The sequence below is a fragment of the Acipenser ruthenus genome, chromosome 4, assembly GCF_902713425.1.
Source record: "Acipenser ruthenus chromosome 4, fAciRut3.2 maternal haplotype, whole genome shotgun sequence".
Taxonomy (NCBI): domain Eukaryota; kingdom Metazoa; phylum Chordata; class Actinopteri; order Acipenseriformes; family Acipenseridae; genus Acipenser; species Acipenser ruthenus.
Genome location: NC_081192.1, coordinates 83,699,491 through 83,713,000, shown reverse-complemented (window position 1 = coordinate 83,713,000; position 13,510 = coordinate 83,699,491). Strand labels below are relative to the sequence as shown.

Sequence of the window (13,510 nt, the reverse complement as noted above, 5' to 3'; positions counted from 1 at the left end):
TTTATATTTCACTTTCATTTTTGTTTTCTCATTTCCTTTACTATTTTATCACGTTTGCAATCAATTTGCATGGTTCTGGGTTTTGTTTCCCTAAAATCTGCCTTTACCGAGCTTTGAGTTTGACTCCTGTGACAATGTGACCTTTCCACTCTGCCAGCCTCAACTATTTTATTCTACATTTATATAAACAGAGAAGGCCGTTGAAAAGTCATATTGTCACATCATTTGGAATGAATGAGGAGGCTGGTCAGTTCCAGCATCCTGATGCTCGAGCTCAAACCCAGGTAAAGGCTGATTTAGGAAAAAATGATGACTCATTATTGGAGCGACGTAACCCAGAGACATTCAGAATGATTGAAAACACCATAAAATAGTGATGAAACCACATTAAAATATACAAAGATAGGATGATAAGTAAAACATACCTATGAAGCTAAAAAAACATTTTATAATTTATTCCCAGTATCGACTATGCAATGGAACTAACTCTTCACAGTGACAAATCCTCAAATAAGTAATCATCAGTCATGTGCCTTAGAAACGACTTTCCCAGCTGCCTGCACTAGGTCCAGGATAGGCATTGATGATTTAGTAAAAGCCAGCTTTAGTTGGGGGGGAGGGGGGGGGGGGGGGGCTGAAATGAATTCCAGTACCCTGCTGAGACTGGGTGCCTGGGGGGATTTGGTAAGTCTGATGACCCTACATTCAGAGAGTAATTCTACACCTACAATGTTTTATAAATTTACAGGATCTCATCCCTTAGACATGGACAGCTGGGAGGCTGCCACAGCTTACATCACTGTAAAAACCTGGACACAACATCAAATGCCAAAACGAGTCATTTTGCTAGCGTGCGCTGAATCGTAATGACATGTAAATTAAAACATGATGTGAACGTTCCGATCTCTAGACAGACAAAAACCTATCAGCTTTGTTAACCACCTTTTACCAACAGCATTTTTAAGTACTAGTATATTCACTAGTCACACCCAATTTGATCCTGCTACCACACTATCAAGTCACTTCTTGTGCTGCCACAAGGTGTTAAAGAACACCCTGCAACGTTTAAACTGCGTTGCCTTTGCTGTGTCCTGTGTTGTCCGTATCGCAGCGTGATATTTTAAACATAATGACAACTCTTTAATTACACATTATGGATCATAAATGACACAATCAGGCGAAAAAAAAACAACCACCTTCTGAGGATCTCAGTGTATCCAGATCACGCTCCCCTGTGCAACAATGCTGGTTTTCTGTTCCCCACAATAAGGCACTAATTTCAAGCAAAGCATCAGCATTTTACAGGAGGGAGCATGAAATGGATACACTGCAATGTTTAGAAGAAAAATCTCTTTCTCCTGTTCCTGAGTAAAAGTAAAAAAAAACAAAAAAAAAAACTTCTTATTTATTAATCTGGAATATGTTGAAGAATATGGACAACAAGGGATACAGCAAGGTAAAGTAATAGGTTTCTTGTAAACACTGCAGGGGGTTCTGTAACACTAAGTCGTACACTTACAGCCTAAGGATGTATTTGGGGTCAATTTAATATTTTTTATGGTGTTAGGAGGCTGTGTTGTCCAGTGGTTAAAGAAAAGGGCTTGCAACCAGGAGGTCCCCGGTTCAAATCCCACCTCAGCCACTGACTCATCATGTGACCCTGAGCAAGTCACTTAACCTCCTTGTGCTCCGTCTTTCGGGTGAGACCTAATTGTAAGTGACTCTGCAGCTGATACATAGTTCACACACCCGAGTCTCTGTAAGTCGCCTTGGATAAAGGCGTCTGCTAAATAAACAAATAATAATAATAATGTTCACATTTGTTCATAGTTCTGTTGAGTCAATGTTTAGTTTATCTTCCTTAGACTATAGCTAATTCTAATAAATTATGCTAAGATATACAATAATTAAGGCAACGATTTTGTCTGGAGGTCACGGAAATCGTGAAAATCATGAATTTGAAAAGAAGTCAGTGAAATCTTGGAATGGATGTAAAAACACTTTTGATTATGCGCTTCCTTTATTTCCTTTAAAATGTGCAGTATCATGCACCACTGAAAATACAAATCTGTGAGTATCTAGAATTTGTTTGGTTGTTTCACGCAGCATTTTACATGTAGTAGGTCAGCGAATGAGATAGCTGAGGGAGGAAGCATGTAAATTGGTGACAAAAATGCCAAAAAATTGTGAGTGAGCTGTTTTTTTGAAGAACAAACACATCGGAGAACAGAAGTTTACCAACAGAGGCTTTCTTTACAACATGCTGTTTGTTTCAGAATCGTGCAAAACTCTTCTAAAGCCTGGTTCATACAGCACTTCTGTTGCAGATGAATGTGATCCATCATATAAATGCAATACTTTAAATGTTAACTGCATTTGCGTAATTGGATACATTTAAATTTAAGTAGATGTGCTGAGCTTGCACCTCTATACAATAGAATTAAAAAAATCAAAAGTGACGTCGTTGCTCCGTCCTCTCAACCAACAGAGAACCTGAAAGGGAGAATTTCAAACATTATTCAGAGAGATGTGGGTATGTGACATTGAGAGATATTTGAGGTATTTTAGAATGACAGATGAAAGGTTTGACGGTCTGTGAAGGCTGTATGCCTTTCCTAAAAAGACGCACGTCGCAAGATTGTTGATTAAGTACCTCTGACTTTTTGCATAGGGTCGGAGCAGTGTTGACAACTTAGCGAATTTGTCGCTAAATCTAGCGACTTTACGGGATGACTTGGCGACAATTTTTGTCAAATGCGACTGGCTTCAAATCTAGCGATTTCCAGGACAGTCATCACAGAATTTCAGAGATATAAAATCGCCAAAACATTTAGATTATCCTGTATTGAACATCCTTTTAGAATCATTGGTCAGTCCTTTTAGAATCATTGTTGGGGTAATTAAAATGAAATCCAATATTGCCCCGCCCCCATTTGAACACGCAAGGAAAGTCAATGCATCATTTGCTTAGCAACGGGCTTAAGGTTCTAAACAAACCAGCAACATGACGTCGCCAGTAGTAAAGTTGGTTTGAAGTTCGATATCACTATGTAACACAATTTTTGTTCCTGGGTAGTAAGTGTTATTTCCTAATTGCTTATGCCTCAAAAGTATAGAAAATGGCTATTATTCCCCACAAACTTTGCTTTTGTGACCAGGAGTGATATTTTGAAATTTACCTATTTCCAATGAGAAAACAGGTGAATTTGTGTCTTTTCGTTCACATAAAGTCAGAAAAAAACAACATGTGAATCCAAATTAACATGTATTTATACTAAAGTAATACAAAAATGACTACAAAAGATTTAGAAGTGAGTAGTTTTTCGAGATTTACGATTATACTGTAAATCACTTTCACGAATCCGCCCCCAAATGTAGTTTCCCATCATGTTCTCGTTATAGTCATTTTTGTATTACTTTAGTATAAATACATGTTAATTTGGATTCATATGTTGTTTTTTTCTGACTTTATGTGAACGAAAAGACACAAATTTGCCCGTTTTCTCATTGGAAATAGGTAAATTGCAAAATATCACTGTCCTGGTCACAGAAGCAAAGTTTGTGGGGCAGTTTCCTGCTGTTGGGATTTTTACTGAGACTCAATAAAGACATTTTTAGCTGGAAATATTGAGTGTGTGGTTGTTTTATTTTGAAGTTTTGTTTTTGCTCTTTGGGATTTGGAGCACAGTTGGTTGATTGTGATAATTCTGTATTTTAAAATGCTCCACGTAGCCTATTACATTTGATGTTGATATATCAACACCAGTTAACCATCATACTGTTTCAGGCCTTTGTTATGTTTTAAACCCAAATATCTTCTTGTACTTTTTTATTTTTATTTTAATGTATGAAATTTAGTCCGGGCGGGAAGCAATTTTTCATGCGCCGATCTATGAAATATAGTCCAGGAACCATTTTTGCGTACTTCTTGATTTAGGACTACACTACTGCATTACTATGTGTAGTTGTTGGTGTGTCTATGTGCTATGATTGTTTGGTGACTTTTGCTTTAAAATAGCGACTTCCCGAGGCCGATCTGGTGACTTTCAGATTTGAAAAGTTGGCAACACTGGGTCAGAGAGCCACGACTCCGACCAGAAATTATGTCTGAGTCTTAAGTACAAACTGTAAGTTTTGTAATCTAAAGTAACATTTAAACTGGTCAGTTGTAAAAAGCAATAGTCTTTATATTATTATTATTATTATTAGTTTATTAAGCAGACGCCTTTATCCAAGACAAGTTACAGAGACTAGGGTGTGTAAACTATGCATCAGCTGCAGTCACTTACAAGAACATCTCACCTGAAAGGAGGCTAAGTGACTTGTTCAGGGTCACACAGTGAGTCTGTGAGTAAGCCAGGATTTGAACAGGGGACTCCTGGTTACAAGCCCTTTTCTTTAGCCACTGGACCACACACCCTTTTGGTTTTGGTGTACTATTTAAAAGCTCTTGTGTATGTTGATGTAGCTGAAACTACATTATTTGGTGAATTTTCCGTGAATTCTTGTTTTTTTGCCGCACCTCGCCCATGAAATGCCCAAAAAACGACTGCCAAAATCGTAGCCTTAACCATAATTATACACAATATGGCTAATGGTGTATTCCAAGAGAGGTGGATATGTGATTTAATATAAGCAACCATGTCACGTTTTCTTACTAGGAGAAATTTGAGGGCAAAGGTGAAACAAAAATGAGACATTACAAATGCAATGAACTCCTAGTAGGAAATGTGATAACAACCTGTTTACTGAAACTGTGGATTTTTCTGTTTCTCATGAATCGCATTCAACATGCCAGCACCAACTGCTCTGGATTTTTCCCCCACTTGCAATGTAAAGACCCTACTGCCAATATGCTGCTGAACATGCTTCTTTCATACCTCGGAGGGCAAGCCTGTGCGTTACAGGAGACCAGTCCAGTCATAGGCCGAGACTTGGGGTTACAGAAGGACAGGCTCACTTGCATATGTAAGTTGCGGTAACAAGCTGCTTTCGTGGTCATCTGGCCTGCATTGAATAACACAAAATTATATATTACCAACATATCATAATGAGAAGAATGATTTTAAATCTGTTAAATAGTCTTAAAACTATTGATCTGTTTTTAGTCAATTGAAGATCACTCTTATAATGTCAATCAGACTGATTAATTTACTTATCTCGGTCATCCTCTTACACAGGATACAGGAGACAGAGGTAAAAGGTTTACATTGTCAATCTGCCCCAAAACAGCTGTACATACATGCCTTCAGTGAATTTACTACTAAATACACCTACTGATTGAGTCGTTTTGATTTAGTGCAGGTACCTAAAGTAAACTAGGATCATTAGAATTAGCCATCTACCTTGTAAACAAATTGGAAGCTTCCAGCCCAGACCCATTACTGACCAAAAGTGGTTTAAAAATCACAACTAATTCCTTCTGTATCATTGGTTAAATAACACTGTTTACACAATGAAGCATTTTGTTTTGAACAGTGTGTGGTAAATTACAGTAAAGGTTAAAGTTCTGCACTAGGCAAACAGCACAACCATTACACACTCAATCAACACCCTACTTAAGACACAGCCACTTTAATAAGCAAGGGGCCTGGCTTCACAATAGTACACAACAGCAATACGCTATCACATATTGTGATCTTTTTGTTTAACTCTACTGTTAGAGACATAACTTAAAATAAATCACCACACATGTTTTATAACATCTTTGTGAGGTGTCAACTTTAGATAAAACCTCTGGAACTCAATTATTTTATTTCCGTGGACAGACTGGTACCAAATCCCCAAAGTGAAGGCTGAAGAAATGTGTAGTATTTCCACTTGTGCTACCCTGCCTTCTCTTCTGTGAGAATCTGTCACAGAGAAAGTCGACCACCAAGCCAAGGCACATTCAAAACAGTCTGAAACCTTGCTAAGACACAGAGGACAGAGGATGGACATAACTTCAGTGCACAGATTCAACCTGACAGCTACAGTATTAAATGAAAATAAAACTATTCCACCATTTAATCTTCATGAAGAATGTATCCTTCATGTCCATTGATCACTAAAGCACACTGATGATGCAATGCAGGGGAATTCTGTCCTTCTGTTTTTGAAATAAGAACTAAGGTCAAAACGCTACTACTGCAGGGACTCGGAGTGACTTAATAATTGGAAATCTGATTCCCGTAACAGGAGCGTTTTAATTCCTTTGGTCTGCAATCATGTCTAGTCTGGTACACACCAAATACATTAAAATAATGCTATAATAAACTAGTTTCAATATTTAAAATGTAAATATTGGAGGATGGAGGGTTTTTTCTGGTACAGTACGAAGACATGCTTGTTTAAACATACTGTCTAAGTGACTATGCCTATGCTGCACAATTTTCACACAGCGGGGATTAGAAGTAGCTTTAGAATGGTTTCGAGACCATCAACTCAAACGACTCAAAAGGTGTTAATGAATCAAACAGTAAACCTAAAACTCTTACAGTATTTTTGTGTTTTTGTTTTCTATCATATAATTTTGCTTGCTTTACATGTACCATTTTAACAGTTTTCTAAGGTTACAAAACTAATATTAAAACAGTCAGGCAAACTTGCATGTCCTTAAATTAAACATCTTCTGATCAGTCTCACAAGTTTCCCTTTAGAGAAAAGACCTGATAAAGATGGCCCCCAAAGTTCTGCATTTTGTACATAAAGGAAAGCAATATTTTTAAAACATGCATTTAGGACCAATCACCACTGTATTACAGCACAAAGAAAAACAGTTCATACACATACCCAGGATCCTAATAATCATGAGAAGTATTTGTAATATTTATAAAATTAACAGTCCAGTAGATTATACCCAGTTGACCTTGTTGTAGAGAGTTACAGACTAGCATCAGAGCATCAGGGTCAACATTCTGAACGAATGCCCTGAAAAAAGCCATTCTAGTTTGCCATTTGTATCTGTTGCTTTAAATTGAACACAGGTGTTGACAGCCTGTGTCCAAAGGTTGTTGAAAGGTCTACGGCCTGCAAGGCGAAGTGAATTTACTTATTTTGGCTTTGTTCATCATGTTCCGTTGGACCTCAGGCAACTCCCATAAGCTTTGAAGACCTTCGTAATTATTGGCCCTTGTGACAGAGACAAAATTATTCTTGTTGAGACATCTCCCTTCCGACCTGTGAGGGCGCTGTGTAAAGAGATCAGAGTGCCCTGGACTGGCTGGCCAGACAATTCATTCCCAGGGTTAGGTGGAAGTTGGTCATCTAAAAAGGGGGCGGAGCTCCGGTACACTAAATCATTGAACCGGAAGGGAAACGATGTGGCAGCTGTGGAATGGACGAGCTGTTGCACTCGTTAACCAAGGGGTCATGATTGATGGTACAAAAAGGGGATGGAGCGAAGTGATCTGTTCCTTTGTATGGGTAATGGTGAACCGGAATGAGAATTGGAGAATTATTCTCATGATTATCTTGTTTTGGTTCTGTTGCGTCTAAAAAAAATACACTGTTTGTTATTATTAGACGGCTGAATGATCCGGAGCTGTCGCCAAAGGTCAGCACTTACCCGGACATCACTGCACTGTTTCACAAATAAACTGTAAATACACCACAAGCACTTTAACACGTACTGTGGACTTGTGTATGTGTTTTGTGTTACGTGTGGGTGTTTAAGTACGGGACTATTATTATTTCTGGACCAACCTGTGGATTACAATAAAGCAATACACGCTGCTGTATTGTTATCACCATTATTATTTACTGTGTTGTTGTGTCATCAGACCATTGGATTTAAAAATAAAATAACATTGCACCTGGATTATCGTTGTCTATCTGTTCATTGATCACTGCTGTATTCCTGCACCTGCACACAGTTAACCACTTCGCCACAGCCCTCCATAGGGGAAGAAAAGGGCCACAGATCATTGTTACAGGTAATGATGGGACCTTTCCACTCTGGCCTGCAGCTAAATTTAACAAAGTACTAATACAGGTGATTATTTTCAAACAATATTGTTTAGGTTCTTCAACCCTTCTGCCTCCCGTGGATGCCCTAAGGACTTCAGAAGGGAGCATGACTTACAAGTCAACCTGTAATTCTGGATTCTGATGGGGATCTCTAAAATAACCCTCTGAAAGTTCCAAGCAGTAGTGAAGCTGTAGTTCCAGACATTGTTCCAATTATGTCCTCAAACTATTTACTTGAGCAGTCTGGTGCCTTGTTTAAACCAGATTCTTAAATGCGTAATTGAAGCTAGCAATATTATATTGTTATTCATATCTACAGCGTTTTGGAGTGCATGAACATTAACAATGCATAGTTTTTCAGCATATTCCCTAATACTTCAGTTAAAAAAATCTGTGCCAATGCCAGATACCATGATATATTTATTTAAAATGCTGGTCCAAAGACAGTACCTCCCCCACAGGACACTGAGCACTCAGATCGGACTATGGCCCATGTGTAGTTGTGCTTTGGTAACCTCATCTTATCACCATCTGGTTTTGGAAGAGCGTATTCCCAACCAACCCCTGGATTTCTGCCTTGAAGGAGAATCTGCATGGTAAAAACATATTATCAGAAGGTGGTTTTTAATGTTTGATCTCTTTCAAGTCTTCTTTTTTTTCTTAATTTATTAATCTAATGTTTCGTCCCTGTAATCTAGCACATCAAAATGACATTTAAAAAAATAAAAATAAAAATGCATACATTTAAAAACAGGGTAAAATCTGCATGGACTTTACAGTAATGGTGCTGGCTTGTCGTGGGTTGTCTGAATGAGGGGGACCACATTTGGAAATGCAAGTCTATCGTATATAAAATACCTGTTTTCAATACTAATGAGTATGCTGATGTTTCATCCATCAAATAGCGTCAGTCTAAAGCCAAATAAAAATGATACATTCAATTTAAATGTATACAAATCTGTGTTTTCTTTTTTTTTTCCTTTAAAAAAAAATAAACATTGAGACATTTTATAAGGAGAATAAATCACTATGGGCCATGAAGTTATGCTGAAATTACCACACTTCCCTGGTGAATAATAAAAATAAAAATATAAAAAAAACACTGGGAATGTAAACTAATTTCAGCATGTCTCCACATATTGGTTATGGGCAGCAGTGTGGAGTAGTGGTTAGGGCTCTGGAGTCTTGACTGGAGAGTCGTGGGTTCAATCCCAGGTGATGGACACTGCTGCTGTACCCTTGAGCAAGGTACTTTACCTAGATTGCTCCAGTAAAAACCCAACTGTATAAATGGGTAATTGTGCGTAAAAAATAATGTAATTGTATGTAAAAATAATGTGATATCTTGTAACAATTGTAAGTCGCCCTGGATAAGGACGTCTGCTAAGAAATAAATAATAATAAAATAAATAAACATAATAAAATGTTACCATGATGACTTATTCTCTATATAAAAAGAGAGCAGTGTATGCCACATAATCATTTTCCATTTACAAGAATATTTTATTCCTGTTCCTATGGCTGTTCACAATATTCACACATATTTTACCATTATGGAACTAAGTCATTAGACCTTGTTGACTTAACAGTCTGTTTACATTCCCTTAAATCGTAGTGGCATTATAGGCACACAAGCTTTCTCATACAAGCCTGTGAACTAAATGAGAAATGTTCCTGACAGTACACACAGTTGTGCTGTGTGCTGTGTTCTGTTTTCCATATGTTTTAGTTTTGTTATTATTTTTAACCCACTGAATCTTCAAGTACACTACTAACAGAAATCCCAAAGCTGCCTAATTGCTGTAATTGAATATCTACTCTATAAAGTCTGACCACCCACATAAGCTGAAATATAAGGCTTTTAAAAAATAAAAATCTTATGTTTAACATAGTTACATGCAAGATAAAGGTAAAGCAGATGACATAACAGAACCACCTACCTCTACTCCCAAATGCATAGTTAAACATTACTTTCAGATACAAGTGAAGCTAATAGCATTATATCTTACTGACAGCTATATATAATCCAAGTCCTCTGGCAATGTACCACAACATTAAACTTGAATGATTATGACACTTAGGGACACAAGCCCTCTGACACATGGTTTCTGTTAAAATCTATGATCATCACAATAACAAAGACATTCTTTTAAAGAGAAACAGGAAGAGATCACATGTGCACGAGCATATCTCATTTAATCTAAATTAGATTAAATCTAAACAAGACAGAAGATAATAAAGCAATAATGAAAGTGTATGTGGAAGTTCGAGGTCATGCTACCCTACCCTTAATTATGTTGGCACTCAAGCCTAGTGCTAACATCATTAGGGAGAGATATAAAGAGTATACACATATTAAACCATGGGCATTAAATTATGGTCATTGCTTGTTAGTGGGTTCTGACAAAAGCAAGTGATCCTAATGAAGACACGGAAATCAAAAAGCTAAGGCAAATCAGTGCTCAGGCAGAGGCTTGGCACAGTCTCAGTGTCATGTGCTATTAGTCCTAGATCTTACACACTGTACAAAAAAGAGTCAGTTACAGACCTGATGCATTGCCTCATTTACACCGCAGGGGTCAATCAGTCACAATTTGTTCCTGCATCACTCACTCTGTGTTTTCTTTGACTTTGTTTGTGGATTGTATCTTTGAATGGATTTGTACAGTATGGAAACCTAACATTGTTTGCGAGTGAATATATAACCTGCTCCAAAAAAATTGTATTGTACTCTAAGGGGGAGATTCAGTCAAAAAATACAGGACCTGTATTATTTCCTTTTTCTATGGGGACATTCAAGCAAACTTTTAAGTGGTGTGATATAAATGTGTTTTAAATTAAGGACTATTAGAATGCTAAGAAGTTTGACACTTTTTCCAATCCTCCTCTATACCTCCTGCAGTGTTTTATATATCATCATCATCCTCCTCATCTTCAGCCTTTTTCAATCCACTGTGGGATGAGGGCCTCCCCAAGATTCTTCTACAAAAGCCTGTCTGCTGCATCCCTCATCCACATTGCTCTAGCGTGTTTCCTAATTTCATCTTGCCATCTTCCTGGAGGTGGTCTTCTTGGTGGCTTTATATCTCTTGAGATCCAGTCCAGTATCTCCTTGGTCCAGCGATGGTCTGTTCTTCTTGCTACATGTCCGACCCACTGCCATTTCAGTTTTTTCGCTCTTATAATTACATTGCATACTTTTGTTTGTGCTCTTATGCATTCATTCCTGTCTCTTCTTGTTATTCCCAGCATGCATCTTTCCATACTCCGTTGAGTCATTTGTAATTTTTAAGTCAATTTTGCATTAAGGGTCCAGGCTCTGCATCCGTAACTTAGCCCTGGCAGCATGCATTGGTCAAAGACTTTCCTCTTGAGTCATAAGGGTAGTTAACCTTTCAGAACCATGCTTAATCTTCCAAGGCACCCCAGCATATATATATATATATATATATATATATATATATATATATATCCTCCTGCCCAACACCCCCAACCGATGTTCAATAGAATTAAGGTCTTTTCGCCATCAAACCACTGAATAGTCAAATTCATAGATTTCATTTAGATTTACAGTACTATATACACAGCTTACAGGATGCTGAACCTACAGGGATCCACTACTACAACAAGGGGCTTCATATTCACAATATATTTTAACTGCAAAAAGAAAATCATTTCCTGCACTGGAAACCAAAACAAGCCAATTTGTATTCATCCTCTACCTCGATACGTCCCTTTGTCAACACACCATAACAGCGATTAAACAGAAATAATTGAAGAAACTAGTAAAACATGGCTCTTGTTTAAAAGGGACAGTTCTCCTGCAGGTGTTGTGCCCAAATGCTGAACAGGCTTTTGTGAAAATAAAAGCAGTACTGTGATAAATGGGTTGTTTGTCAATGTGACTTTTGAACTTTGTTCTTAGAGAGGAAATAAAAGTATTTTAATTACTGTGTTGCCACCAGTCTTCTATAGACTCTTTTTTTCCCTGTGTCACAAAGCCCATTGCTTAATGTTTCCCAATGGTGATCACTATCAGAAGGCCAACTCATTTAATAATGCATGATCATGCCATCCCAAACTATCGTTATTTTCTAAAAATAAGTTGAAAGCTGTTTTTAATAAAAGTGCACAGAAACATAATTAAAGTCACAATTAATCGACCTGCAAAGTCACAATTAAAGTGACCTGCAAAATGTCATGCTTTCCAAAAAAGACATTGTAGTAGTGTCCTGGTATACTTGTCTCAGGCGGCCGAGGAGAACACACAAGAGACTGAGGTAGAGAGATTTAATTAATAAACACAAACCAAAAGTAAACAATAATGTCATGTGAAGCTACCAGCAATAGTAGCGCACATTGGACGGTACAAGACTGTACAAACACTCAAAATTAAACACAATATGACAAACTATAAATCAAAGGTACAGTGAAAACCTTACAGCAGCCCCGATTTGGATTGCTGTGAACGTTGCTGTTATTAATATAAAAAAATGGTTTTATAAGTAACATAAAACACATACCTCTACCACTAAAGTCTCGTTTGTAGGTCCTGTGGCCGTGAGGCTCTCAGGTCGACTGTACGGCCTCTTGTATTCGAACACAGTCCCTGAAAACGTGTGCCTGCCAGGCCAGTCTACAGTCCAGTACCCATTGAGGTAGTACTTGTGATAGGAGTTTCTCACCGCCAAGTAGGAGCTGGAGCTGTTCATTTCATACACGCGAATGCTGCGGGCCCCTGCTGGAATGGTTACTACACTGTGGTATTCTATTAAGAGAAGGTCAGGTATTTCAAACCATTAGAAAACACATTAAAATGGTACCTGAAATTATATTTTGTCCTGAGTCCGAGTAAAACAAAAAACTGCTATAAGTATTAATTTATTCACCAGCCAATTGTATACAATATCCTTAAAATAATAACACATAGTGGTAAAGCAGTGTAAAGCACCATGCAATTTTGGGAAAAGCATAGTTAAAAATTGGAAAACCACAGAATTACCTTAAAACATTTTTATAAGGGATATGATTTGTTTTCATCCAAGGTGTTTATTTTTAAAGGTTGCTTGATGAATAACATATCTATTTCAAACCACGTCAGTTGTTCTGGCTACCTGTTTTACATTCAGAGCCAACATGTGGATTTGCCATATACAGTATGTAAAGTAATATCTAAGTGTGCATATAGTACTCACGATGTGTGTAATGCTGTTTGTTGTATTGGCCTGTGGATATTTCACAAGTTGAGTTGTTGCCTTTGCAGACACCACAGACATCCAGCACAGCGCTGGAGCCCAGCACACGGTCACAGCCAACAAGCTGCAAGAAAGGAACATTAACATTTCATAAAGCATGAGAGTCAGACAAATACAGAGAAATACATTTCAGCTGGGCTTCTTAAATGCGACATAAAAAACATGAAACTGATACAAAATACATTGCATAGTACTCCTTGCTAACCCACAGCTTACTTTCAAAAGCACATTGTTTAAGAAAATGTCTTTAAATGCTTGTTTACCACTTGTTAGAGGTGCACTTTACACCTTTATTCATAACAAACAGA

The 13,510-nt window shown here is 37.6% G+C and overlaps 1 protein-coding gene across 2 annotated transcripts in view; it reads right to left on the bottom strand.

Moving 5' to 3' along the window:
• LOC117400666 (A disintegrin and metalloproteinase with thrombospondin motifs 16-like) overlaps positions 1 to 13,510 on the bottom strand; it is an 80,426-nt gene that overhangs the window by 20,348 nt on the left and 46,568 nt on the right. For both annotated transcript variants that reach the window (XM_034000931.3, XM_059022952.1), the window contains 4 exons: positions 13,143 to 13,266; positions 12,471 to 12,715; positions 8,398 to 8,536; positions 4,881 to 5,007 (listed from right to left, as the gene is read on the bottom strand). In XM_034000931.3, the coding sequence (XP_033856822.1) occupies positions 4,881 to 5,007; positions 8,398 to 8,536; positions 12,471 to 12,715; positions 13,143 to 13,266 (635 nt within the window). The remainder of the gene's footprint in view (positions 1 to 4,880; positions 5,008 to 8,397; positions 8,537 to 12,470; positions 12,716 to 13,142; positions 13,267 to 13,510) is intronic.